Raw genomic sequence first — 27,995 nt, forward strand, 5'->3', positions numbered from 1 at the left:
AAATGCCAAGTATTGATTGGATCAACACATCCTTACAGCGATGGTGTTATCGCAAGTGTCATAAAGCAAGAGAGAGTGTCAACAGCACTGTTGCGTCCACAGCAGAGTAACAGATGGACTATTTAGGCCAGCGAGTGGGTGGGGATGGAGAGAGGGAGGGAGGGAAGGCACAGAGAAGCCAGGGTGGGGATGTTTGATAATGGTCCATACCGGATGAGCTCTTTCTCATCTGATAAGTTCTGAGAAATGTTGCATCACATTGTTTAGCTTTAAGACTCTGCTGATGGTTTTATAACTTCTACAGGACCAAACTGAAAACGCACCATGACGTGATCCCTATCTCCTGTTTGACAGAGTTTCCCAATGTGGTCCAAATGGCCAAGGTGAGCATATTTGTTTCTTATTAACAGTAAATTATAACTAATCATGTGTAACTGCTCATGCATTGTTAAATTTTCTTTCTCTCTCTCTCTCTCTTTTTTTTTTTTTTTACAAAAGCTTGTCTGTGAAGAGATCAACGTGGATCGATTTTTTCCTGTTCTTTACCCAAAAGTAAGATCTGAAACTGCTTTTACCATTTACCATAAATCATCCATTCACCAGTTGCGATAACCTAATGTTTCTCTTTATATTTGTAATTGTTTACAGGCTTCTAGACTTATAGTCACCTTTGATGAACATGTTATAAGCAACAACTTCAAGTTTGGTATCATCTATCAAAAGTATGGACAGGTGAGTTGTGAGTCCTGAATGATGCCTTTTCCCTGTCAGAGATGCTTCTGAAAAAGTGCACGGATTTAAAAAAAAAAATAATAAAAAATCTTTGTATTCTGTCTAAGAACAACAAGAGAGTGCCATACATTATAATTTCTCTTTTCCACAAAGAAGCTGATTATGCTCAGTGTTAATTATGGCTTTCAGTCCAGTCTAGTCAGTGCCGCTGTCATCAGCGCTCCCTCTCATTTTCCTTGGCAATCACAGCCCTCTTGTTTACTATGTTTTTGGGTAGAAGAGCCATTTAATGCTCTGCTGAGGACACTTGTACCTTTGAAATGAGACCTCAGTTTGTAAAGATCCTCACTGCTGTTTCCTAAAGCCTGCAGAAGTTAAAATACATCAGGAGGCCATATTATATCCAGTAAGGGAGAGCTAAGTGGAAAAAAAACATGATGTTAAACAAGCATACAGCATAAAGGAAACAAAACACAAATGTCCAGTAGCTTGTTCAACATCACTTCTTCAGCTGGAAACAATAGATAATTCGCTGTCAGTCACAGCTGATCTTTATTGCACAAGCCCTCTTAAAGTCTATCTATAAATGAATGTGTCCTTAAATGCAAATGAAGTGTATCTGGAGTGCACTCAGCTTCCCTGTAAAATTAGTTAGTGATCCTACCAATATGTTGCGGTGATGACACTTTGTTTCTCTTCATTTCCGATGCAGACAAACCCTAACCCCCACAATCTTCTTGCTTTCTGATGCTGTAACAATATTATGGGATATTACTGTCTAATTTCTTAACTTACAGCTGAAGACATGGTAATCTCCTCCTAACATTGATAATTATGAGTCATTTTTCCCTGGCTACAGACTTCAGAAGAAGAGCTCTTTGGTAACAGTGTAGAGAGTCCTGCCTTTGTGGAATTCCTGGAGTTTGTAGGAGAGAAAATTGAGCTGCACAACTTTAAAGGGTAAGAACCTCTGTGGTTTGAAGCTAATAAACATACTCTGCACAACATGTTACCAGCTGCATGTGTCATTTTATCAGGCTAACTACAGGGATGATGGTCATGCTTCTGCTGTGACTGCAGAGAATATCCTGTTAGATATGGCTGTGTGTGCTTGTAGTTTCCGAGGAGGGTTAGATGTGACTCACGGGCAGACTGGCACAGAATCTGTCTACTGCAACTACCGCAACAAAGAGGTCATGTTCCATGTGTCCACAAAGCTGCCTTACACAGAAGGGGACACCCAGCAGGTACTGTAATACAATACCAGATCAACACACCTTTCATAACTCACATAAAGCAGTCAGACAGGTTTCCTCTGGGTATCTTAGTACCACATTTTGCATGTTCCTTGCTCCTGATGCTAAGCAACGCCACAGGCATACATTTATAAAAAAAACAAACAAACAAAAAAAACACTAGTAGTACACATGAATCACCCTAAATGTATGCATTATTTCTGCATATATAAGCACAAGTCCTCTGTCACTGTGAATTTATGCACAGTCCTACTCCTGCTCACACAAATACTAATTAATTTGCACAAGCTCATACATTGTTACTGCTATCGTGGTTTGTACAAACACAGATGAGGCTGTAGTGGGAGTTATGCTCCTTTGAGCCAATCGGTGCTTTAACAGAGTAAGCAGCACTCCCTGGTGGTGTTACACATGCTTCAGCGGTCAGACGTTAGGCGTGAAGAGTAAGCACTACTTTATGATTATTTATCATTTCTATTTTCATACTCTGCATAAATCAGAGACAAGGTATTTCCAATTCATCTTCTTTTGTTGTGCTATAACAATGTGCTGCCCACACCATGAGACTGCAATTCTGAAAGATGTCTGTTTTACATGCTTTGTGTTTTCACTGTTTGTGTGTTTCAACAGTGAATAGATTAATCTGTGATACAGAATGGAAACATTTTGCCAGTGTGCAAACTATGCCATAGGTTGCAGTGGCGCTCAGTTTTCACCTTTTCTTGGATAGAAATGACAAGAAGAACATTTATAAAGCACTTGATTTAGCTTTTATTTATATATTTCATAATGTGTTCAATAAGACTAAGACAACAGAGGAAACACTGCTGTGCTGTCTCAGCAGCACAGAGCCAAAGACAGGGGAATACTGATTATTTTAATAATACTGGTCCATTTTATGGAAATTATGTTTAATTAAAAATCTGTTTTCCAAAATTGAGAGGGAAAATCTGTATGAATGTTATTGTTGATTTTTAAATGGAAATTAATTTAAAGGACTATTTTCATTGCTTTAATAGTAAGCAACACACAGCATAATTTTGTTTTTATTTGTGAGTGTTCTTACCAATAAAAATCCATTAGGAATCATACTAAATATATGTTAAAAATATATATATTAAAAAAACAATTTTGTTAATTTCTAATGGTGAAAGTTCAGAAAAATGTGAATACATGGGAAAAAGTAGCACATTGTCCCCCCAAAATGTCATGAATTCTATCATCAGAGGAAGCTTTTAAGGCTCATTTTCATCCGCAGTCTCATTGCAGGCCACAAACATCTAATTATTAGCCAAATATCATTAGCATTCTTCTATCTTGGATAACTATTCATCACAGAAGCTAATTATTAAATTTTCTCTAAATAATAATGTAATTTTTATGTTGCAGCTGCAGAGAAAGAGGCACATAGGAAATGATATTGTGGCCATCGTATTCCAAGAAGAAAACACTCCATTTGTTCCAGATATGATTGCCTCCAACTTTCTCCATGCCTATATTGTAGTCCAAGTCATGAACCCCTGCTCTGATAATGTGCTTTACAAGGTGATGTATTTTTCTCATTGTAGCCTTATTCTGATTCTTTTTAATGACTAGTGATAATTACCCCCCCCCCCCCCCAAAGGGGAGGCAAGGGGTATTGTTTTTGGTTCAGTTTTTTTTTTTTTTGTTTGTTAACACTTTAGTAGCAAAACTTTTGGTTGAATTCATATCAAATTGGGTTTATAGGTTACCAGTGACCCAGAATAGATGTGGTTATATTTTGGGAAAAGTCGGTAAAAGTTCAAATTTTTAATGAATTTTTCTTTTTTTTCCCCTCCTATTTACATATAATGGGCAAAATTTCAAATGTCTATTACAGCATCAATTTTGTTTCAATTTACTTCAAACTTCACACATATATAGAGGCAACTGATATGCTGACATCAGCACATGCATAGACATGATAACATCAGATGGATTGATGCCAAAATAAGCAACAATACGTGCAAGGGGTGAGGTTTGTTGTGCCTGGCACCTCTTGTTCATCTTGTTTTACATTTCTAGGTATCAGTGACAGCGAGGGATGATGTACCTTTCTTTGGCCCCGCCCTTCCAAACCCTGCTATCTTTAAAAAGGTAAGACAGAGACCAGCTTTTTGCATTCTCTAACCTGTGTGTTTCAGTTCTGATGCCTTCTGTTTCTGTTTATTCTCTCTCAGGGTCCTGAATTCCATGAATTCCTTTTCACGAAACTAATCAATGCAGAGTATGCATGCTACAAAGCTGAGAAATTTGCCAAATTAGAGGTGAGTTATTGAAAAGAATTGAACATGTCAGCTAGAGCTGTATGCCACTTCCCTTTGTTTTGATCCATTATTAATGTGTGAATATGTGTGTGTGTGTGTGTGTGTGTGTGTGTGTGTGTGTGTGTGTGTGTGTGCGTGCGTGCGTGCGTGCGTGCGTGCGTGCGTGCGCGTAAGGAGCGAACACGGTCTGCCTTGTTAGAAACGTTGTATGAGGAGCTCCATATAAACAGCCAGGCCATGATGGGTGTCGGAGGCGAAGATGACAAACTGGAAAATGGGAGTGGAGGAGGAGGGGGCTTCTTTGAGTCGTTCAAGGTAACCGGAGGGGCTTCCACAGAGGCACACCTCTGTTCCTCAGCTCCACAATGTATTGATCATACTATTATATTAACATTTCCTCACAAGTATTCATATTATTACATATGGAGGGACCAAAACATTAGTAATATCACAAGTGACATTTTAGACCCTCTGGACCTTTTCAAAAGGATTTTTAATGTTGATGAAGGGTTAAAATGTTAATATGATAGCGTGATCAATATGTCGGGATGTTTTAACACAAATTGAAAGAAAATGGCTTGATAAACTAAGCAAAAGCCCCTTTTATATATTGTAGATTGATGTTTTAGTCGAATTCATAGCTAGCCATTATTTGACCTGTTAAAGAGGAAAATATGTTTGCAAATGATTAAGTGACTTTGAGTAGGAGTCAGTGCTGTTTTACCGGATGTTTAATGTTCCTTCTATGCATGTGAAAACTGGATGTGTTCTCTCTGGCAGTCTCTCAGGACTGCTTTCCTTTCTACATGTATGAAGACGGCTGTGCTGTGGGGGCTTTATCGATTCTCTCTATTTCTCTGCTAATCTCAATGAAGAGACGCTACCTTCTGGAACACACTGCTCTTGGCTCCTCAGCTTTCCTTCCACATGCTTCCCAGCTCTGTTGTGCTATTTTTTTCTCTGCATGCCCCAGTTTGCAGTCACTGGTCACTTATTCCAGAGAATCTGTCACTTTCATATGTCAGTATAAAAGGAATGGGTATGACTCTTTCGCCATCAGATGCCACTGCTTTTCCTGTGTTTTCCATGTCTGCAAAAAGTGCACCGGGCTTTAAACATCTGTGGCTGTGTTTAATCTCAGTGTGGTCAGACATCTGTGAGCCACTTGGCCCTTCTATTTCCCTTCTCCTCTTTACCACCTACCTAAATGTAGCGACTCATCTGAACCCCCCTCGGGGCACTAAAGCTTAGCAGTGTTCTCCGCCGCTTCCTTGTCTGTCAGGATTAACGTCAGACCAGTGCCCTCTGCCTGTAGTGGTCAGCGTTCAGGGACAGCCTCGAGGCTCCTCTCAGCTTCTTCTTCGTACTGCGATGCTCAGTGGTCACAAGGGTCAGTGCCATCTGAATGAATATCCTCCTCCTCGTCTTTCTCTGTAGCGGGTGATCCGCAGCAGGAGCCAATCTATGGACGCCATGGGTCTTACTCTCAAGAAGCCACACACAGTCTCCACTAGCCTCAGCAGCAACTTTAACCACAACCCCGCAGACAGCCCCAAATTCCCAGGGATAGTAAGTACAGTGCCACGCCTCCTGGTGTTGAGTGAGGCCAGTCTCGCTCCCTCTGCCTCTTTAATACCCCCCAGCTTTTCTAGTACAGTTTATGCCCCCTCCCTCACTTGCCTGCTGCACTAACATCTCACAGAGATGGGCTGCACCTGCGATGCTCATGTAGAGCGTTTATGCCTGAAACTTAAACTTAGCTTCCACATTGCAGTTGCACTTTGTTTCCCACCACAAAATGGACTGGACACTCACTGAATTTAATCATTCCAGGGCACAAGATAAATTTGTTCTTTGGTTTAGAGCTGTTTTAATGCTAATGTTTGTTTTTTTTTCTTGTTTTCTCATTATCTAAATCCCCATGCTTTTGGATTGATCATTAGCAATCACTTGAATTTTAATGAATGTGGGTTAAATCCTGTGTTTACGAGTGTGTGTACGCATGAGATGCCAGTGAAAGCTTGAGGGTATATTTGGTGATCACATATTAAAACTGAAATTATCTGTCATTAAGTAAAGACCTTTACCTGTGGCCTTCAAAGTTTTGGCATTTCTGAGTTTAATGAACTTAAAACACTGCAGTACACAGTATTTCACAGCTTTGCATTGTTCCAGTTGACGGTAAAGAACCCAACGCTTTTCCGTTAAAGAGGTATAAGGTCTTTACTTAACACTGGTCATATGTATGTTTGCTAATGTAATGTACAATATGCACAAACTGTTCATTTTTTTGGATCATTTTGATAAAATGTACTGATTTGTATGGAGGTGAACATCATGAAACTTGAATGTGTTTGAATTAAGTATCAGTGGGATATTTCAGTGTTGTAGACAAAGTCAGAAGTCCAAGCTTCAGTACACCAATGCCCCATTCTTAAGGATCAATGGTTAATTTTCCACTCTAACTAACAGGACTATTATTAACACACATGCTCTATTAGTAGATATATAGTAACTGAAGCTTGCTTTTCATCCCTAACCTTGTCTTGATATGAGATCTGATGTATAACATGTTGAATGTCCTCCTTGGCTGTTTTGTTCTGTTCTTCATCCTCTTCCTCACAGGCGTGTGACTCACATAACTGGCTCATCATTTCTCTCTCCCATTCAGCTGCCTGTGTTGTTCCCATGGAGCCAAAATGTCGCCCTTTGTATTCTGCAGTTAACACATGCTTTGTATTTTGTTTGAACAACATGACTTACTGCATGAAATCTCATTTATATTTGTATATATCTCATGTTTTCTCTTCCCCCTTACCCTTCTCTCTCCCTTTTGTCCTCTGTCCTCATCTGTCCCTTTCTCTCCCTCCTTCTCTCTCTCTCTATTTGTCTGTCTGTCTCTCTCTCTCTCTCTCTCTCCTTCCTCTATCTGTGTGGCTCAGTCATTGCTTGTCCCAGGCAAAAGTCCCAGTAAATATGGACGTCGAGGCAGTGCCATAGGGATAGGAACAGTAGAAGAGGTTCATGTCTAATTCTAACTACACTCTAACTTTCTTCTTTGCTTGATTTTGTTTGCATGGCTTCAATGCATCATGACCACACTGTCTATAGTGTACATTTTAAGACCCTAATGTGCATTAAATGTAGCACATAGTAAACGTTTAACACAAGGTGAATTATAATAAGTGTTAAGAGTTGGTTTAGATATTATGGCTTCAAATTTTCACATTAAATCCACCAATTTGAATTATTTAGGTTTTATACAAGACTACAATAGCAGAAGCACTCATATGTTAAAATATAAGCAGCTTTGTAATGTGAATATAGTACGTAGACATTAAAATTCTTATTTACGCTGCTTCTTAGTTCTTTACAGACTTAAAGTTGAGGATTCTGTTTCTATTCTCATTTTCCTATCAGCTTTACTGCAGTGTGTTTTCAACTTAGCTTCTTTTGACTAATCTGTGTTTTAATCCCAGTATGCTTAATTCTCTATTTGTTTAAAAAAAAAAATGAATATTAATGATTTAATGTCCCCCTTACTGAAGAATTGTATAAAAAAAAAAAGAAAAAAAAGAATCCTCCTCCTGCTCTTTGAAGCCACATTGAATAAAAGGCTTTTTCAAGTCCTTATTTTCAGAGCCTTAAAAGGGAGATTGAATGAACAAAGCAGTCGCTGAGAAAGCATATTTAGTGGTAGGGCCTGGAGCCTTTAAATCCATCTTTCATCTCCCGCCTTAGTGTGCTCTGCTCTGGCTGAAAGACTGGCACTGGTGCTTGACATTAAGCTGCTAACTGCATATTTTAACTTCTTTTTCATCAGAGAGCAGCGATGGTCTGATCATTTAGAGCTACATACTTTTAAATGTATTTTTCCAAGTGAATTACCAAAAATGAAATTAAATGGCCATTATCTCTTTTGAAGAGCAAATAAGAAATTTTCTACTATGTAAATAATGAATGCATTGATACGCACCAAGCCTAATATTATTTAAAGAGGTTTGAAGTATTTTAACTTTGACTCTGACTGTCTCTTCTCTCTCCATGGCAGTCCTTGATCATACCAGGGAAAAGTCCAACCAGGAAAAAGTCTGGTCCTTTCAGCTCCAGGCGAAGCAGTGCCATTGGCATCGAAAACATTCAAGAAGTCCAAGAGAAGAGGTGAGAGAAGACTCCTTCACAATCTCACATAGCCAGACCTATCTTCATGCTTGGTTAGCACTGCGCCAGTGCTGTAAGTCTGGCATCTTCCACTATCATTCTGGAATAGAGGTAAAAGTTATCTGGGTAGTTCCACTAGTTCTTGGGCAGCACGAAGCACAGTATTCTGCAACAGTGCGTTTGCAAAATAGTGTGCAGAGAGAAGCTGCTTTAGTGGAAGATGGGCGCATGTCAGGATATTAAAATTACTAAATCCCTCCAAAAATGTCAAAACCTACCATTTTCAAGGGGTATTTGGAGCTCACATAGATAGCAGACAAAAGGTATAGGAGAATCCAACAGAAATATTCAACCTTATTTTACCGGAATAGTTCCCAGTACCATTTGCACAGTAATGCTATGCTGAATTTTGTAAGTGGATGCATAGGCCACCACTATATTGTTTATCTCTCATATTTTATTTTGAAGCTTTGCCCCGTTGGTGGCAAAGCTTCAGATTCATTAAATAAGGACAAGTTGAGACTGAATCTAAAAGTGGCCCAAACTTATTCAGACTCTACATTGAAGTCAAATGTGTACAACACAAATGATATGGAATCTGCTATTTGTTCAATATGACTATGTGGTCCCAAATAAGATACAACTCAGGTTTTTTGCAATGCCATCTCATTCATATAGAAATTATTTCAACTTACTGTGTATCTCATTCCTCATAATTCTGTTCTGGCAAAACTCCCACTTAACTTTGTTTCCCTTCATCCTCATCCTCCTCATCAGGATATTCATGCTGGTCAACTCAGGATAGTGACTAGTTTACATTGAAATATAGCATCAGATACATTTAAAAAAAATAATGTGTGAAGCCAAACAAAACATCAGATCTGGCCAAAAAATCCAAATCGAGCACTAAGTCTTTGATTGATCGCAGCCTTAGAATTAAAGTTTACTGAATTTTTTTATTAGAATATCAATGTGTTGCTTTTGTCTGTTGGACCTTATTTGTGATCAGTGATTTTTTGTTCCACATCTCTAATGCAGCAGTAGAGAGAGTTCTCCAAATACCCAGAAGACCCCTGACAGTGGTCACGTCTCTCAAGATCCTAAATCTGACAACTCGTCCAATCAGAGCTCTCCTGAGGTGCTCACAACTGCCAAGAACAGGTGTGTAAAACTGACACTTGATATGAATATGAATCAAATAAGCGATACCTTTGTGGTATCATACTAACTGTGTGTTAGTGGGTTGTCAACCATCGCTGCAGCGTGTTAAATGACTGTATCTCAAACATAAGATAAATTCAGACTTGGCTGTGTGGAGAGTGGTTAACCCAGGGTGTAGTTCTTATCTTGGTGGCAGGGCCCCATCCATCACTGAGGGTCATGACCTCTCCCGCTCCTCCTCCAACGCTAGCAGCTTCGCCAGTGTGGTGGAGGAGAACGAAACAGAGGCCACAGAGGACTATGATACCGGCATGGTGAGTGGCACAGTCAGATGTGCATGTGTGTACAAGACAAACATTTGTGTCGTGGATACTTGTCTTCCAGTCTAAAATCTCCTCTTCACACTCCCCAGGAGAGTCTGTCATCTGCGGGGACTCCTCACAAGCGAGACTCCCTCACCTACAGCACCTGGCTGGAGGACAGCATGAGCAGCACCAGTACAACCAGTCGTGGTAGCTCCCCAGGTGAGGAAAAAGCAGATCCAGGAAGTTGACACCGACTTGACACCACATGATATTAAAGCTTTCAAAATAAGGGAGCATGGTTTAGGAGAATAAAGGAAGAAGAAATAGGACAATCATGGACATTTGTATTTTACTGATATTTCAGTTCATCTTTAGCGTATTACAAAAGTTATAACAGGTGATTGTGTTATAGCATATTCTGTATATGACTGTTTGTGGGACTTTCCATCAGGGCCTGGTAAACCTGAACGAGGAAAGGGGACAGACATCCGTATCAAACTGGAACGACCACACGATCATCAGTCCTCATCAGTGAGTAAAACTCACATGGCTTAAGAACCATCAACATCACACTAATTGTTCTAAGACTGTTAATGTTGTCATTTTGAATTAGCGTTGCACTGAATAGCTGCAACTATACAGTGTCTCTGCTCTACTGATCTGCAGCGCTGCATTTTAATACAGTTGTGGAAAAAATTATTAGACCACCCTTGCTTCCTTCAATTTCTTGTTCATTTTAATGCCTGGTACAACTAAAGGTACATCTGTTTGGACAAATACAAAAACAACAAAAAAAGCTCTTACGAGTTTAATTTCAGAGCTGATATCTAGCCATTTTCCATGTTTTCTTGATAATAACCAAAATCACTTCAGTTCTTACATCAATAGCTATGGCATTGTACTGCCAAAAACAGTGCTTTTAAGGCATTCCATATTTTCTTTTTTGTCTGTTTTAGTTGCACGATACACACAGGAATTGGTACTTGATTGCATAACCATTGTTTTTGATGATTTTTGATGATCTAATAATTTTTTCCGTAACTGTATAATGTTTTGTTGCTGTTTTTTTAATGTATGTCTATGCATTTCCATCTGCAGAATTGTTAACCTCAGTCACCTGGTTGTATCCTGGATCTCCATATTCAGGTAAGACATGGATTTAAAGTATTTAGGCATGGACCACACAAATATATGAAAATGTTAAATTACTACAATTAACAATCTAAATTTTCTGACACCTTACTTATTGATGGAGTTTTAATCCAATGTGTTTGCCACTTTCAAAGCATTCCCATAAGTCACAGTCCTTCTGGGAGATGAGATGAGTACAGGCGTTTGCCATGACCAATGATAAGAAGGAAGAAGACGGCGTAGAGGAGTGGAGGCAGGTGGAGCCAGGCCAGTCTGCTGCTCTGTGAAGCGAGAGCTGGCGAAGAAGACGCACAAAGAGGGGCCAGCTTTTGCACAATGTTGTTTCCTTTCACTCTCATCTTTGCCTGTTCGCACGTCTGTTGCCTAGTTGTAATTTTGTAACCTGATTGTTTTTAAAGCACCCATTTACCTATGAATTCAACTGTTTTATTTGTAAAATATATTAGTTTGCTTCTATGTGTTGTTCAAGTTTAGTTGTGCTGGCTATACAGGGTAAAGACAGTACCACTGAGCTGTTTGTAGAGATTTTTAAGGGGTCATAAGTGCTTAAATTTTGTTTTATTTTTTTTAAGGAAACAAGTTGTAATAAAGATCTCTAATGTATACATAGAGTAAAACCAAATATTACACATCAGTACTCTTTTTTAACAAAACATTGATAGGATTGCTCTAGCGGATGTTGTAAAATGTGACTGTTATGGTGGCAAAAATCCAAACACAGGTAATATAGTAGCTGCCCAAGTATACAGTTAGACTTCTGTTTTAATAGATGTCTAACCATTGTATAGCTGCCATGATTGTTGTATTTCCTCAGCCACTTAAATCTCCATAATATTAGATTTCCAGTTTAACACTTAAGGTAACAATGAAGATAACACATTTGCAAAATGAAATGAAATCGCCTTAAAACCTCAGTTACTTTGTCCCTTTTATTTTACCTCACTTTTTTGATCCACATGATTCATAGCCAAAAATGGGACAGCAGTATTAGAAAATTAAATGTACAACTAATATATTCAGTATAATTTTAAGCACACTAGTTTCTTAAATGTGGTGGTGCCATGCAGCTACCCACTGTCTGTATAGTCTACTATAAAGTAATATAAGGATATATCCTTCATTGACTGATCTGAATGCTTTGATCATCTTGTCAGTTGGTGTAAGTGTCTACATTTTGTTCCAAGTTGCATTTTTCTTTATATGTTTTTATTTATTGATTTGGTTGAAGTGTCATTTATGGTGTACATCTGTTATACTGTACCTCTATGGTGACTACATGCAGCCTCCTGTCATAAGCTTATACTGTTAGTGTTGCTTTGAAGTAAATTATAATGTCTGCATCTGTATAGCTCTGTCTTTTTCAGGGGTCAGATCTCTTTTTGCGCAGTACATTTAAAATGCAATTTAATAAAACAGTGAATATTTATTTGTTTTTGGGTGGGAAAATAGCTCTGAACACAACTACTGATTTTGTAAATAGAGGTTGCATTGGAGTACATAATATATAATGTATAGGCCACTGAGTGAAGATGAAATGACCAACACCATGGAAATACTGCCAAGTTACCAGTGTATTTTTTCTCATATCCTTAACTTTGAATATTATTTTGAAACAATTTTTCGAATAAACTGATTTTAAAAGTTTTTTTCAGACTGTTCTGTAAAAGGGAAAAGCTTCCAGCTGATCATTTCAGTTGCCTTATCATCACAAACTGTTGGTGTATGTTTAGACAGAAGAGTAAATACTTAATAGCCAGCAGGATTTACAATGACATGAATGTTTTGTTGTTGTTATTTTTATTGTAAATAAATATGCTGAGAACTTGAATTCCACTGTACGCATTCTGATTTCCTTTGAACTGTAGTTAATGTCAGTATTGTGTGGTTTTCTTAAAAAAAAAAAAGCCCAACTTTGAAAACCACAGAATAAAAATCACTGCTATGGAATTCCTATACATTGTAGATGCTCCATTTTCCACAGTCTTAATGAAAACTGAGAGAGAAAGCCCCATGAATAAATGATTTGATGTGGCTGCCCACAAGTATGTAAAACTGGAGCAATCTAAAAGTGGATTCTTCCTTGGTTATACAACTGTGCCACATGGAAGAGAGAAGCATGCATTTGTAGTGTATCAAATAAAATTGGACTACATTGTGGGTGTAATGGGATTTCCAGATGTATCCATACACAATCCTCTAATGGACATGCTTAAAAATGTCTTGACAAATGAGGTCTACCATCTTACACTGGTAAAAGTACAAGTGACACATGACAGAGGACCTTGGGAAATAGTATTTCTTCTCTTGTCGGGTTAGATTCTATTTTTCTTTTTGTACATTGTTAACATGTAGGTTCCCATGTGGGGAATAACTTTAATACTTACCGTAAATAAAAAGTTAGTCATTGTGAGTCTGGGCTTTAACCACTGCTTTATGAAGATATTAAACATTCAGACGCACACATACAGGCTACTCTAGCACAGTATCCTACTAATGTTTGCCATGCATCCAAATGCAATATTACACCCTGCTCTATTCTTGATTGTGTTACATATCATTTGGATTGCACAACACGAGGCTATTTGCTATGTGTGGAATTATCACTGTCATTCAAGCTGCAGACAACCCCAGGCAATTTGCTCTCTGTATATTTGTTCATTGTGGTTATTTGGATGTGATACAGTCTCCTATATCCACGTTTAGTAGACCAATCCATGTAATTTGTAATGACATTGTCCATTTGAGATGAATAATTATGGGTAATTTTAAGTAATGGTGCTTGTTAGACCTTCAATACTGAACATATCCAATAAAAAATAAATAAATAAATAAAATAAATTATTATTATTATTATTATTATTATTATTATTATTATTATTATTATTATTATTATTATTTGTAGTAGTAGTAGTAGTAGTTGTATAGGCGGAACCTTTGTGAACGCTCCGAAACAGGAGGTGGATTCATTTTGTGTCGGACCGGAAAATATTTACCGGAGTCACATTGAAGAGCTACCAACTTATACATGTCCGGTCACTGTACTGTTTTGCAAGGTAATGCACTTATTAATTTGATATTTCGTTTTTTCTTGAATGTGGGCCATATACATAAATAATTATTATCTTACCAACCAAAAATATCATGAATTTAGGTCCGAGGGGAATCTACAGCGTTAGCTAGCTAGCATTAGCATCAGCCTAAGTCTTATACCGGCGTAATGAAAGTATACAGTTTATTTTTAAGCATCCATTTAAATGTGAATGTTTTAAGTGATACAAAAAGAGTAGTGCATGGTTTCACTATATTGCTGTTAATTAACGGGCTCGGTATCCTAGGGCATTACATTTGGGCACGTTTTACTGCTCAATAAGCGAAGAGAAGCGGTAAAATTATTCCCAATGTCATAAATTTCTAGTTCGATGTGCTGTCAACATTTGATCCTGAAGTGATTCTGGATAACAACCTTTAAACATGCAATACATATTTTTCTCATATCCACAGGATAAGTGAGCAGTCAAGGCATTCCTAATGACTTCATGTGAATGATCATCAAAGATGTTCACCTCTAAATTCTTATCTCGTCTGGGTTTATTACACAGAGCAACATGTAAGTATGAAAAACCAGTCCACACTTTGGTCAAACTGAAACGTGTAATACGTCATCCCTGAAATCAAACCTTGCCACAGGGTTGTATTGTTTAAGTTTTACCAAAGATGTTTCAGTGACAGGTGGATTCATCATTCACTGTTATGGCAAATGCTGTTAAGGTTTATGCTTAGCAGTAGACCAACTAAGAGTAGACTCTACTTTTCTAAATATAGGTTTGTATTGTTCAACCTCAAATAAGAAATGAAATACACAGTATGGAATGTAGTGACATTAAACTGTTTTTTGACTTGTGTTTCATGCTAACCTCTATGAATGCAGAAAAAAAAAAAAGTTTTGTCTGGTCAACTTCCTCTCACCTCTCACATTAAGGCTGTAATGCATACAAGAAAAGATACAGGAGCAGTTTAGATAATGATAATGAATTCAGTGTAGTTTGAAATGATTTAATCATCATTTTGTATCATTCAGGAAAGCTCTTGTCCTTTAGGATCAAACACAGGCAGAGGATTGGCAGTTTGTTAAATGTGTTGAAAGTTAGTGAAATGTTTAAATGAAATGTTTGTCGAAGAAAGATTGAAAGGTATTTAAATAAATATATACATCTCTCTACTGTGCAGAACAGAATTAAGAAATCTAAGAACCTGAATGCAATTCAATGTGTTTAAGGGCAAGGACACAAGCTGATCACTGATATTTCTGATCCTCAGACAGCACTGCACCTAGAACATCATTCATCCACATGGGTTCAGGAGCACTGTAGCAGTCCTTAGTAAAGCACTGATATATGGAGTTACATCCACAAATGCCTCTCAGCTGTAGACGAATGACAGTTTATGATGTGGTTCCATCTCAGGGATCTCAGATCATGGTGTTTAGCTACTGCCCTTGTCCTTCATTTACTGAAATACATTCAGATTCATTGAGTCCCAGAGGTTGAATTACCCAAACCCTTTCTTTAAAGAGCATAGTTTTTAGACAATCCAATTATTTTCTCAGATTTTTTGATAAAATGGTGATCTTCAGCCTGTCTTTGTTCTACACTTTTCATGGATGCTGCCATTGTACCAAATCATGATTACAGTCACTTCTTCACTTCAACTGCTTCAAATCACATTGTTTATCATTACCTATAAATTGCATCTGTTCCACCCTTTTCGTTGAATGTGTTGTGGCTTGAACATGATGTACGGATGTATGTATGTTTACAAATAAAATACAGTTGATATGTCGTGTTCATTCTGTCTACGGTGAAATACAGTTGTAAGTAAATTTTAATATGGCTGCATTCTTTTTTAATTTGCATTTTCCATACTGTTTCAACTTTTTCTAATTTGGGGTTGTGGTCAAAATGACAAAATATAAAACATTGATTGTACATATTTTTCTCTTACACCAGGCTCACTTCAAACTTGCGGAGAAATTTTCAGAAGCCCTGTCCAGCGGGTTCTTCCTGCTTACTGCTCTTCAAATAAAGAGAGAAACTACTCAACAGCAGCAGACAACACATCTCCTCCTCGATGGGTTCAGCTTGAGCCAGAACTTGACGAGGCTCTCGTGCCTCGTAAGATGTCAGTAAGTCCTCTGGAGAGCTGGCTCTCCCTGCGTTACTCTCTGCCCCCTTTGCTGGAATCTGCTCCGCCACAGGAGGATTTAGAAGTGCTGGAGGAGAAGGTCCTTCCACCCATTTTGGTCCCTGTCTTAGAGGATGGTGAGGGTTCAGTCACACCACTTAAGTGTAAGAATGATATAGAGATCCGTCGGCGGAAGATGAATCGGCATAAATACAAAAAGCTGCAAAAAAGGACTAAATTCCTGAGGAGGAGAGTGCTGGAGGGCAGAGGGAGAAGGAAGCAGGTGAGTTTTCTCAGTTTAAACGTAGATCATACGGGCATTTCACAACATGATTTGTTACTCTCTTGACCCTGATCTTTTTTCCAGTATCATCTGTAAATGTTCATACTTCACCTTCAGACGATAAACAGTTGTGATATATGCTTGTGTAACCAAATCCTAACCAAAAAAAGAACGATTTTTAATTTATACAGTCAAATATAAATATGACTTTGGGACTTCTCTGTTACAGAAAAGGTTTGAGGAGGATCTCAAGAGGATTTGGACACGTGCTGGACTAAAAAAGGCCCCACAAGGATGGACGACACCTAAGATCTTCCTTAAACGGCACGGAAATAAATATAACTGAAAAATCACACTGTAATTTGAGTTTGTGTTACCTCCTCCTCACAGATCATACACACAATTGAAAAAAGTCAACCTACTGTCAGCACCTTGCAGCAAAAAGCATGTTTCACTGATGACAACATCATCTGTGTACAACTGTTTTTTTTTTTAGTACATTATCCAATAAAAACTATTGAACTAAAGACATCTGTTTCTCCAATTCGTTATGCTGTTGCAGCCTACATTTTCTCTCTTCCAGCTGCAGGGGGCAGTGTAGTACTATATATGACAATCTCCCGATGCTTAATTGCTATTGTCAAGTATGTCTCAGGTTAAAATAAATTATACCGTAACATTCCCTGTAATAAATGTTTCTATTTATGCCACAGTTGAAGCTGATATAAGTGTCAGCATTGTAATCTTAGAAGAATAGAAAGATTAACCAATAGACTATAATTATTTTGATAACATTGCTTTTCTTGTGTGCAAGTTTTGCTTTGTATTCATTCGTAGACGTTGCAAGTGTAACTAAACTAGTTACATTAATCATTTGAAGTTATTTTTAAGTGATTAAGATTGAAAGTAAAAGTTCATCTATATTCAGGTGATGTAAACATACAAAAAAAACAAACAAACCAAAAACCTGCCTGTACCTGTAGTTGTGCCCTTTGAAGCTTTTACTGTGTTTTGGTTTTAGTCTTGGCTGTTGCCTTATTTTTATTCAGTTCTATTCGAGTCTCGTTAAATCATCATTTCTTGTTTTCTAGTTTTAGTTTTGTTTGTAAAATTCCCCGTTTAGTCACCTATTACTCCACATTTTTGGGACTAGAACATCCACCACAGTGTTGGATTTCATTGGCTGACTTGGGCGGAGCGTGTGCAGGATCCAGACTGTAGGAATCAAACTAAATACAGCTGGACTGTCTTTCGCTCAACTTGGGGCATTCTTGTGCTCTTTGTCCGGCTCGTATCATACCTGCAAACCCCCCCTAACAAAGATGCACCTGGACATGACGCTCCTTCAAAGTAAGTTCTGTAGACAGAAATAGAAGAAAATGAACTACTCTGAACTTTGTACATCTGCATCCATTCTTTAAGTTGCTGTAGGGAAGAAAAGCAGAGTGTTGTGCAGTTTGTTTTTCTTTACTATAGAATTTGCTCAGGAAAGTTGTTTTAAAAAATCTATTAAAGACCAACAAAAGTCTAGTTTAGTATCAGTAAAGTGCAGAAAGTTATTATAATTTGCACATTTGTGATTATTTACTTTTGTATCAATAGTGTTAAGACTTGCTTTTTTATCTATCTATCTATCTATCTATCTATCTATCTATCTATCTATCTATCTATCTATCTATCTATCTATCTATCTATCTATCTATCTATCTATCTATCTATCTATCTATCTATCTATCTATCTATCTATCTATCTATCTAATTGTTAGTGTAAAAGTGAAACTATTCTTGTGTACAGTAACTGTGGACTTGCCTGTTGATACAGTGTGTGTATATGGGATTTTTTTATGGCTTCAGCCCAATGTGTTTCTAGTTAACTGCGGTCTGAGTCGAGGAGTCAGCACAATCCAGCACCCAGTCATTATATGTGTCAGTAATGAGTGTTTCACCACGAGTGGGTTTCTTTGAGGCCGGACACCGTGGAGGAGGGGGATTGCCACTCCATCCTTGTTTATGATTGGCCTCTGTCTTAATTGACGGGCACGAACAACAAGGTATGGAAAAGATTAGAAACTGGGGGAAATAGTAAGCGGTTGGGATGAGATGCCCTTATAAACAATAAACAGACCCGGGTAGAATAAGGTGACGTATGTCAAACTCAACCGTTTCACTAGGCATCGACTTTTCAGAGAGGTTTGTTAAACAGAAATATACATTATAGAAAGATAAATGATAATAAAGCGAGGCCTACTGTATAGAGTTCTAATGAAAACATCCATTTAACCCTTACAGACCTACAACTATGTCTGTACTGACTCCCAAATCAGTTGTTCTCTACATTTAACTTATCCTTCATGATTTATTATAGCATTAACCACATTTTTTTTTAACTGAAAATCAAGAATTTTCCTTCATTTTATTTGCCAGTTACCTAAATGTTCATATAATCTCAGAGTAAATTCAAAGGCTATTGCATCAAAAACAGAGAAAACTGTAGAAAAAGTAACTTTTTCAGCAAAAATATCATTAACCAAACATACCATGCATCTCTAACCACTGTCGTTTGTCAAACTACATGAGTTTTACAGGGGAATCAACATTGCACAAGATGACAGTGTTTTCATGTTTTCTACGGAGCCTCTGAACATCCAAATAAGACACAGCTGATGCTGCTGACAAGCTGAGGAACTGCATTTTTTCCTGAATTATTTACATGTATTGATAGGGTTAGTGGATAAGGTCTTTGAGGGTTAGATCCGTCAAGAAAAAATACACATCAGATACATATTATGTGGCTATAGAAAGCAGCAAAATATATTTAAGGCCAAATGTCTTTAACCTAAAATTCCATTTGATGGATTAATAGTCTGAACCACTGAAAATGACTTAGTTGATATAAAAAGCTTGCAAATGTCTTTGTTTACACATGCATAACTTATAGCTCTGTTCTACAGTTTTTCAGGGGGAATTACATGCTTCAGGGTGAAATGTGCTAAATCTTAGATGCTTTTATTAGATTAACTGGAAAACAAATGACAGAAGTGCTGGTTGAGTACTGTTTTCAAGATATATGATGGAGTGTTATAACATACATAGATAGTTTTAGGTATATTTATATAATAGATTTATACATCTGACACTAGAAGGAATGAATGTAAAACACAGACAATGTCAAAAAGAACTGGTAGCTCAGTCACAACTATTCACTTTGAATAAAACAATACAGTATCCAACCTAATACTGTATCTTAACTTATTTTGTCTTTATTTGTGACCCAGATTTGTTAAAGGTCACTGTTTTTGTTCTGGCAGTATTTTGCTCACAGCCCAGTGTTGCTGCCTTGAAGAAATTATTAACAAATACTCTAACCCCTTGAAAAAAATCTTGAATAAATGGGTATTGTATATAGTATCTGGATGCAATAAAACAGCGTTTTCCTGCTGCGCTGTTCTACCGGAGAGTCAACAGGCCCTCAAAGCGTCTGAATGTGCCTTTGTATGTTTAGCTGAATCTGCAGCTGGACACATTTATTCTGTGACAGAGCTGTGAGTAAACTTCACACACACGCAACATCTGTGAATCACAGAAATTCTGCTGCGCAAATTCATGCTTTACGGTTGAGTAGAGCCCATCATTGTTTTTTTCATACCTTAGGGACAGCTTTCTGTTAATGTAATGTAATCCATCTGATTCCAGGGATTACTAATAAAAACAGTTCTATTGCATGTCATTTGGTAAATACCTATTATTAAGTGTGGTAATTCAGTAGCACATTGTTAGGTCTTTAGTGTTAAACCAGCCTCTTGAGTCATCAGCCTGTGTGTCTGGAGGAGAGATGAGAGAAAATTACAGGGTCTGGGACACTTTGTTTTACCTTCTGCTTGAAAGTTTATACCCTTCAATAGAAAACCCACCAAACTTTTCCAGTATACGATCCGTTCCATTATGCCAGTATGTGTGCTAAAATAATTTCACTGAGTTTGATGTATTATTATTATTATATACTCTCATAAAAACACTGCATGCTCTGCTCAGCGTTCACCAAATCCCTACATAAAGCAGAGTGAAGCTTTGTTTGGATGAAATATTCCTCATTTTCCTGTTGCCTGCATGCACATGAGGTCAAAAAGCCACATGCAGCTGTGATGAATAAAACACCTGGATAGTAATACTTAACAAAACCATAACCCAGGAAAATATGTTTTCTGCACAGAAATATTTATGATGGTGATATTTAGTGGTTGATTATAGCATGGACCAAACTTTCATGTGATAAAATAAATGTTTTAACCCTTTTTTCAGTCAAGTGACTATTTTTTTTTTGTAAGTTCCATTTACATTACAAGACAGTGACAGCAGTAGTTACAGTGAGGACAGTGATTCAACAATCTCAGGTCCAATGTGGTCTACAGGGTCTGTAAGGTCCACCTCTGCATGAACAGTGAGTGTACCTGCTTTGTTTGGTACCATGAAGTAATGGTACTAATGTAAGGAATGATGTTCAAAGGGATAATGTGGATGTGGACAGGTGTCTGGATCAGCACGCATGTTGGTCTAATGTTCTAAAATACATGTTCCTTTACATTACATGGGTTTTTCTTGTATTTTTTGTATTTACTTTTTGTATTTTTTAATGCCACTTTCGGGTAAGGAACCAAATATGGTAACTTCATCAACCTTGATTTTCTACATATCAATAAAAAAAAAAAAATACAATTTTCACAAAAGTAATAAACTTTTGTTATGTCCTCCAATAACACACTAAGGTTAAAATGAATTTCAGTAGAGTATTTCTATGAGTGCCTGATAAAGGGTTAAAGACATAGGACAAAGTAAGTGGATTAAATCTCACTTCACTGCTTTCCCTAACTTTGCATTTGTCGTTAGTTTCTGTGTATTTTGTGGTAAATCAATGTAAGTCAAACACATTATATGCAGCCCACTTTTGAGATTCAGAGCATCAGTGAGCATCAATAAAAATGTAATTCACTCAGCTCTTCAGTGTTTGTTCACTGATTGCTTCTCACTAATCCATCTTAATGTGCAACATCATTACAAATGGACCAGTTATTTCCTGATCATGGATTTAAAATAATCCCTCCCTTATTCCTTCTAATGTAGTTAGTGTACCAGCAGGTTTTAATTACCGTACACAACTCTGCACATTTATTCCGGATAGTTCACGGTGCCCATTACCAGTGCACAGGTGTTTGGTCATGTTTCTAGACTTTTGACACCGTGCACTGTGACTGAAGTGTGCTGAATGGAAGCCTGGCTCTTCATCCCCTCAGGATCATGGCCTTGCAACAAGCCAGCGGCAGCCAGGATGAATAGAGGCTCTGTACGCTTTGGCTGCATGCGTCTGTGCTGGGCCTTCAGTAAACAGACGACGAAATAGCACTGTGGGAAAATTGCATTAGAAATAGCAAATGTACGGCTGGAAACTTTTCTATCAGTAGAATGGGAAAAGGCAAACAGCAAAGTATGTTTCCAGAGGGTATTGTTTTGATGTTCGGTCTATTTAAGAAAAAAACTTTTATCGGCTGCTGTTTCTGTGGAATTAATTCTTCCCACGTCTTTGTTTCATTTATTTCTTTAAGCAGTCCAATAACTAAACAGAAACTTTAGCCCCTCAGTACAACTGTAGTTATTATGATGAATCCAGGTATAAGTGTTTTTAGACTTGACTGAACCAATACCTCTTTGTAATACTTATTATTTCTGTTTTTTCTTTTTCAGTCCTTGCTGTATTTTTCCTGCCAGGAGGTAAATATTAAACATTATTTTTCCCTCTTAAAAGCATTTATGTTCAGCACTTACTTGTCTTTGACCCTTACATGGTTTGATCCATCAGTTTGGAGCCAGGGCAGCACTGGACTCGGAGTGGTGGTGGATGCCAGGAACATCACCCTCCCTGCGGGGTCTAAAGCTGTCCTGCCTTGTCAAAGCCCCCGCATGGTGTGGACCCAGGACCAACTGAAGGACCGGCAGAGGGTTGTGCACTGGGACGTGGTTCACAGCAGCCCTGAGTACTCAGTAGAGCGAATCTTGGACATGTCTCCTGGAGCCCACCAGAGAGTCTACAATGGCTTCAACAAGGGACGTATCTCCATCCCAGAGACTGCTTTCACTGATGGAAACTTCTCCCTCATCATTAACAGTGAGCCCTCAGTCATTTTCCAGTAGCACCATGAACCCTCCTTCAGAAGTTGTTTTATTTCACAGTATTTTGGATGTTTGTTTTTTCCAGATGTGGTCATATCCGACAGAGGAGTTTACACTTGTAACCTCCACCATCATTATTGCCAGATTCACCAAAACATTCAGATTCAACTCAATGTCACTAGAATAGGTGAGGTTTTGATTTCATGTAGCCTCATGTTTTCCCATGAGTCATTATGCACAAAACAAGTTTGACGGAAACACATTTCTCATTGATATGTTCCAGCTCGAAAAGAGAAGCGTTACTGGGATGGAGAGAAGACTGTGTTCGTGGTCCTGGTGGGCAGCTCCGTGGTACTGCCTTGTGTGAACCGACGACCCCTGTGGAGGGAAGGTCTCCAGGAGGACCAGCAGCAGGTGGCCCACTGGGACTTCCAGCCCCCTGGGGTGCGTCCCGATAGGGCTGACCGCCTCGTGGACCTGTATGCCTCTGGAGAACGTCGGGATTATGGACCGCTGTTTGCCCAGAACAAGATGAGCGTGGAGGAGGATGCTTTTACATTAGGGGACTTCTCACTGACCATCGCTGATTTGAAGCCTGTGGAGAAAGGCCTGTACTCCTGCCACCTACACCACCACTACTGTGGTCTTCATGAGAGGCGCATCTTCAGGCTCACTGTGCTACCACCACCTCCATCGACCCCCAGCACAACGTCTCCCATTGTCCAGAACGATGTGCCAGAGCCAAGTAAGACACAACTAAAAAAAAAAGAAATAAATAACACTGCAGCTTTGTTTTTACAGACATAAGTAATGGCATTTTCCATATTACTTCTAGGCTGAATTGTGCAGTTTGAGAAGAACGCTGCTCCTGGGTTTTTATTTATAGGCATAGTTGGTCAGTTAACTCAGTCTCTTTTCTTGCCAAGTTTCTCCCCAGACCTTGGTGTTTTTGTGTTTGAGCTGCAGAGGGAGGGAGGAGGAAGGAATGTGGAAGCCGGTGGTTCAGAAAAAAAGAAAGAAAAAGAGGTCAAAAGTAAAGAAAGAAGTAATTAATTTCTAGATGTAAAAAAGCTTTTTGTTTCAGCAAGGCAGAGCTTCCTAAACATGATGACCATTAGGTTTAGTCTTTAAGAACTAAAAAAAAGTACATACAATGTTTTAAAATGTTTTAAAGAAAGAAAGAAAGAAAGTTGTCTACAGCTTGTAAATCTAAAATCTTGGATTTTCAGAGGGAACTGTTTGTATTTCTTCTTGCAGCAAATAACCATAAATTGCCTGCAGCGGAAGTGGCCTCATTTTACTCGCTGACTTTTTCATTTACAGCTTTTTTGTTTACAGCTGGAGCCATTTCATTTTAATTGCTCGTAGCAGAAGAGTGGGATAAAGCAGCCAGTAATTTTGGGAGTGGAGGGTGATATCTTGTGTTTTTTCCTCCGTTTGACCCCGTTTTTCCCATGCGTCTAGACTGGTTACACTGTATCTTGAGGTTTGTTTATTCTTCTTTTCTCCCAGTTTTCGCTCTGGTTCTGAGCAGATTTGTATCAGCCTGTGTCAGAGGCGTGTTTACCGGCAGTAAAAGGAAGTCTCATACATCTGTTCAACATCTGGACCAGCTGTGACATGAAAGAGTAAAGTAAGGGGAGGGGATGAGGCTATATGTTATAGATTTAAGTCTCCCTTTAAAAACACGCCGGTCCATTTAATAACTCCCTAAAGTATGCAGTGAACATATGCACACGTGGATAGATGGCATCGTGCCTGTGCTTTTTTGGGTTCACCTCAACTAGATATTCAGTTGTTTTTTACGCCCTGTTGATCTTGTCTTTTAGATTATAACCAAGTTGCTTGCGTTCACTGAGGCGCCAACAATCTGTAAGTGCAAATATCAAGAGAGCTGTCCTTAAATGCAGTAATTATTCATGCCAACAAAATAACCTAATTCCTTTGTAATCACGAAGGAGGTATTTGTGAGCTGTCAGCAATTCAACTGAAATCTCACTCTTTGAAAATGAAGATGCGTTCTTTCATTTCATTGACTTGCAAATGTTGCAAGTCAATGAGCTGAAGAAAAACCCTACATGTAACCTCTGTGCAGCATATGTGAAATAGCCATTAACACGTACACACATGTCAGATCTGTCAGAAAAATGGAAATGGGCTACTGCTGGGATACGGCTGTGGCTCTGGAGACAATGACCTTGGACATGTCTGTGCAGTTTCATGCTTATTAGGTACATTAAACAGTGACAGGTGATAATTACTGTCCGTGCTGCCGCTGCCACCGTGGATGTGGGTGATCAGGATCAAATATGACGGGCTGATTTTAAAAGCGTGGTCAGACATGGTCCATTGTATGTTCTGTTTGTAATGCAGCAGATTTAAAGTATATTTAAGAAGATGATAAATGATAATGCTATGATAAATGTGGTCAAATAGATAAAAGATGATCAAATGTCTGTTTAAAATAGAAATGTTTGCAGTCGTGATCTGACTTGAACCCTTTGACTTGAAGGTGTCGCACAGTTATTTTCCATCCATTCACAAACTAGACGATGGTGTTTTTGAGGAGGTTTAAAAAGGCATAACTGGAAAACTAATACAGACACACAGACAGACCACATAACAGTGTTCGTCTCTCTTTCCTCACACTTCTTTTTTTTCTGGTCAGCCTGTTTTTCACTGAGGAGAGAAAAAAAAATAACAGCTGTATGACATCAGGTCTGGAAGTCATTACTGCAGAACAGCTTTTTGACATTTAACTCCTGCTCTCCCTCCTCCTTTTCTATGAAGCTTTTGAAAACAAAAGAAAAAGAAGAAGCCTTTAGGGAAAATAATATTTTGAGTTCCACAGAAATCAATTTAGGTTTCATTCTTGTTTTTCCAAATCCAATATATTACTGTCAGAGTGTGACCAGTAAATCCCTTTTACACTTGCCATTGTTATTTTATTTACAAGCAGTTAATAATAAAAGCTGATTATAACCATCATATATGTGGTTTTCAGGGATTGAAGACCCGGAAGGTCCACGTGTGGTGAATGTTATCCTTCCTGAGCATCGTGGTTATTTTGTCCATCATTTGGGTTACTTCCTGGCAACCTTCTTACTGCTGGCCTTTATCGTCGTGGCTGTCATTGTGCTGACACGGCGGCGCAAAAAGAGAGGTAGAATGTGTGTTAATTCTATTATATTAATCCCCTAATGCATCTTGTTGCAATTTTACTGCACCTTGTTTAATAATACTACAAATTTCTATTTTATACTTTAGATTGTATACTTTAGAATTTGCTCAATATTTTACAACCATATGTTTATTCCTGTTTTTTTCATACTGTGTTTTTTTTTTTTTTTTTTTTGCAGTCTGAGCACCTGTGTAATTCTATTCTATTCTATTCTGTTCTAATTACTGACGTGCATCTGACAAACTGCAAGTGCTATTATAAAAAAATACTTTTGTAATTCAGTGATTTTTTCTGAACATGTAATGAAATTTAACATAAATGCGAACAAGCAAACATAAGTGATTAATACAAATATCAACAATCATAACAATCTTAGACAGAAGAACAGCACAATAGTTCCTTTTACATGTTCAAAAAGGGGTCGGAAGAAGTGCAACTTATTTAATCCCACCCCCTCTCCATAAAATATTATTAATAATATATATATATATATATATGTATCCCTCTTTCTTTTACATTTCTCTTTTATATTTATATATCTATTCTCACACATACACACTCATTCATCCATATACACATACATAAATACATGCATACATTTATACATATACCCACAACATACACAACATTAATTATTGTTGTTAAATTTATTCTAATGATTGATGGTGTTTCTGTATCTTTTTTAGGACTTGAGTATGACATGCAAAGATATGAACGGTAAGAAATTCAAAATATATTATGGCCAACATCAAACTTTTTTTTTCTTTGAATGGTTACTCAATTGTTCCATCATTTTAGGGGAAATATAACAAATGGAGGTGAGGTAACATTAGACTACACAGAGGTCGGGGCTTGCAGCCATGAACCTGTGAATTCAGGTAAAGTGAGCTTCAATCACACACATACAGTAAATAATACACTCTGGATTTGTACTGTTTTCTCATTTATTAAACACTGCATTCCACAGACTACAAAAACAACCTACTGAAAGAGAAGGGAATGGCCAAAGACTGCAATAAGGGTGAGTCAATATTATGGAATTTAGGAAAAGTGTTTGGGTGTGATATCCTAATAGCTGCAGAAAAGTATGTCGTAAAACCATTTCATTTGACTGATATGATGTCCTCTTTTCTGTTTCCTCATTCAGACTTTGATGGAAAAATGTGGAAGTGAGTGAGATGTTTCTGAAGTGCTGCTGGCAGGTCCAGGGCAAACACCGAAGGAGTATAAGACTGCGGAGAAAGGACAAAAAAAGAAGAAACCCAGGAGAGGACAGGAGGAATGCTCCCTCTGCTGTAACTTTAACACACTAAGCTTTTTCATTAAAGGCACCAGGATTTTTATGACTAATTATACAGTAACATGCTTTTTCACCAGCTGTTCTAGCTATGTTTTTACATATTTGATCTTTCCACTTTATAGTCCTTGGTTGGTTTATGTTGAATGATGAGTATTTAGTTGCATTTTTAATCATCTTTTTCATTTTTTTCTAAATGCATGCTGTGTATTAAAGTATTTTATGTACTTTGCATGCTTACAGAGCTGCAAGCTTACAAATCTTTTTTGCACAAATTCTGCTGTACTGTAATTTGTAAACGATATTTCCCCATGTTTCAAAAGTTAATTTACTGTATGTACTCAATATCAGAAGAGCTCCGCATTTTTAGCTATGGAAATTTGAACAATTATGGTACTTTTTGTAATTTTGTTTTCACAACTTTGTATGAATATGTTTAGAAATGCAGAATGTCAGACTTAAATTCTTCTGATGATATGAAAGGGACCATGGACTAAAGGCTCAGTCTACTGACACTCAGGAAAGAAACCAACCTTTTAGCAATTTCTGTGGATTTCAATGGACCGTGTAGTACTTGTTTGCATCAAGCATGTACAATGTATTTGTATTTGTAAAACACTGACTTTATTACTGAATCTGCTGGTTAATAACACACGTTGACTGCTACAAACATCCAAGTGTCACTCTGTGATGCTTATTCCAACAATGACTGTTTTATATTAGTAATCTACTTGTCATAGCCATTACTTTCCCTTTTCTCTTGTGGAGGCAGTTGCACACAGTTTAATACTGGTCTGATCTAATTAAAGATTTCCTCTGTTAGATCCATAAGAGTG

At 37.9% G+C, this 27,995-nt stretch overlaps 3 protein-coding genes across 16 annotated transcripts in view; all 3 read left to right on the plus strand.

The window, feature by feature from the left end:
- LOC115421850 (rap1 GTPase-activating protein 1-like) overlaps nt 1–12,883 on the plus strand; it is a 42,734-nt gene extending 29,851 nt beyond the window's left edge. For 6 of the 14 annotated variants that reach the window (XM_030137817.1, XM_030137820.1, XM_030137828.1 and 3 more), the window contains 18 exons: nt 305–383; nt 499–552; nt 649–732; nt 1,592–1,692; nt 1,850–1,979; nt 3,378–3,533; nt 4,035–4,106; nt 4,190–4,276; nt 4,451–4,591; nt 5,714–5,845; nt 7,219–7,296; nt 8,328–8,437; nt 9,476–9,598; nt 9,777–9,912; nt 10,011–10,122; nt 10,355–10,434; nt 11,002–11,049; nt 11,190–12,883. In XM_030137817.1, coding sequence (XP_029993677.1) covers nt 305–383; nt 499–552; nt 649–732; nt 1,592–1,692; nt 1,850–1,979; nt 3,378–3,533; nt 4,035–4,106; nt 4,190–4,276; nt 4,451–4,591; nt 5,714–5,845; nt 7,219–7,296; nt 8,328–8,437; nt 9,476–9,598; nt 9,777–9,912; nt 10,011–10,122; nt 10,355–10,434; nt 11,002–11,010 — 1,684 coding nt within the window. In that variant the 3' untranslated portion in view covers nt 11,011–11,049; nt 11,190–12,883. The remainder of the gene's footprint in view (nt 1–304; nt 384–498; nt 553–648; nt 733–1,591; nt 1,693–1,849; nt 1,980–3,377; nt 3,534–4,034; nt 4,107–4,189; nt 4,277–4,450; nt 4,592–5,713; nt 5,846–7,218; nt 7,297–8,327; nt 8,438–9,475; nt 9,599–9,776; nt 9,913–10,010; nt 10,123–10,354; nt 10,435–11,001; nt 11,050–11,189) is intronic. The other 8 variants (XM_030137822.1, XM_030137818.1, XM_030137819.1 and 5 more) reach the window with 8 other exon arrangements.
- Nucleotides 12,884–14,011: 1,128 nt separating this feature from the next.
- On the plus strand, nt 14,012–17,046 carry aurkaip1 (aurora kinase A interacting protein 1). Its single transcript, XM_030137879.1, has 4 exons — nt 14,012–14,108; nt 14,557–14,662; nt 16,062–16,519; nt 16,749–17,046. The coding sequence occupies exons 2-4, from the start codon at nt 14,611–14,613 to the stop codon at nt 16,863–16,865; spliced, it is 627 nt and encodes a 208-aa protein (XP_029993739.1). The 5' UTR covers nt 14,012–14,108; nt 14,557–14,610; the 3' UTR covers nt 16,866–17,046.
- Nucleotides 17,047–17,747: 701 nt separating this feature from the next.
- On the plus strand, nt 17,748–27,990 carry LOC115421869 (matrix remodeling-associated protein 8-like). The gene is made up of 10 exons (XM_030137862.1): nt 17,748–17,869; nt 22,256–22,282; nt 22,371–22,676; nt 22,767–22,868; nt 22,965–23,426; nt 25,686–25,844; nt 26,549–26,579; nt 26,661–26,740; nt 26,830–26,883; nt 27,010–27,990. The coding sequence occupies exons 1-10, from the start codon at nt 17,842–17,844 to the stop codon at nt 27,033–27,035; spliced, it is 1,275 nt and encodes a 424-aa protein (XP_029993722.1). The 5' UTR covers nt 17,748–17,841; the 3' UTR covers nt 27,036–27,990.
- Nucleotides 27,991–27,995: the final 5 nt, after the last annotated feature.

This window comes from Sphaeramia orbicularis, chromosome 7 (genome assembly GCF_902148855.1).
Source record: "Sphaeramia orbicularis chromosome 7, fSphaOr1.1, whole genome shotgun sequence".
In the NCBI taxonomy this organism is placed as follows: Eukaryota; Metazoa; Chordata; class Actinopteri; order Kurtiformes; family Apogonidae; genus Sphaeramia; species Sphaeramia orbicularis.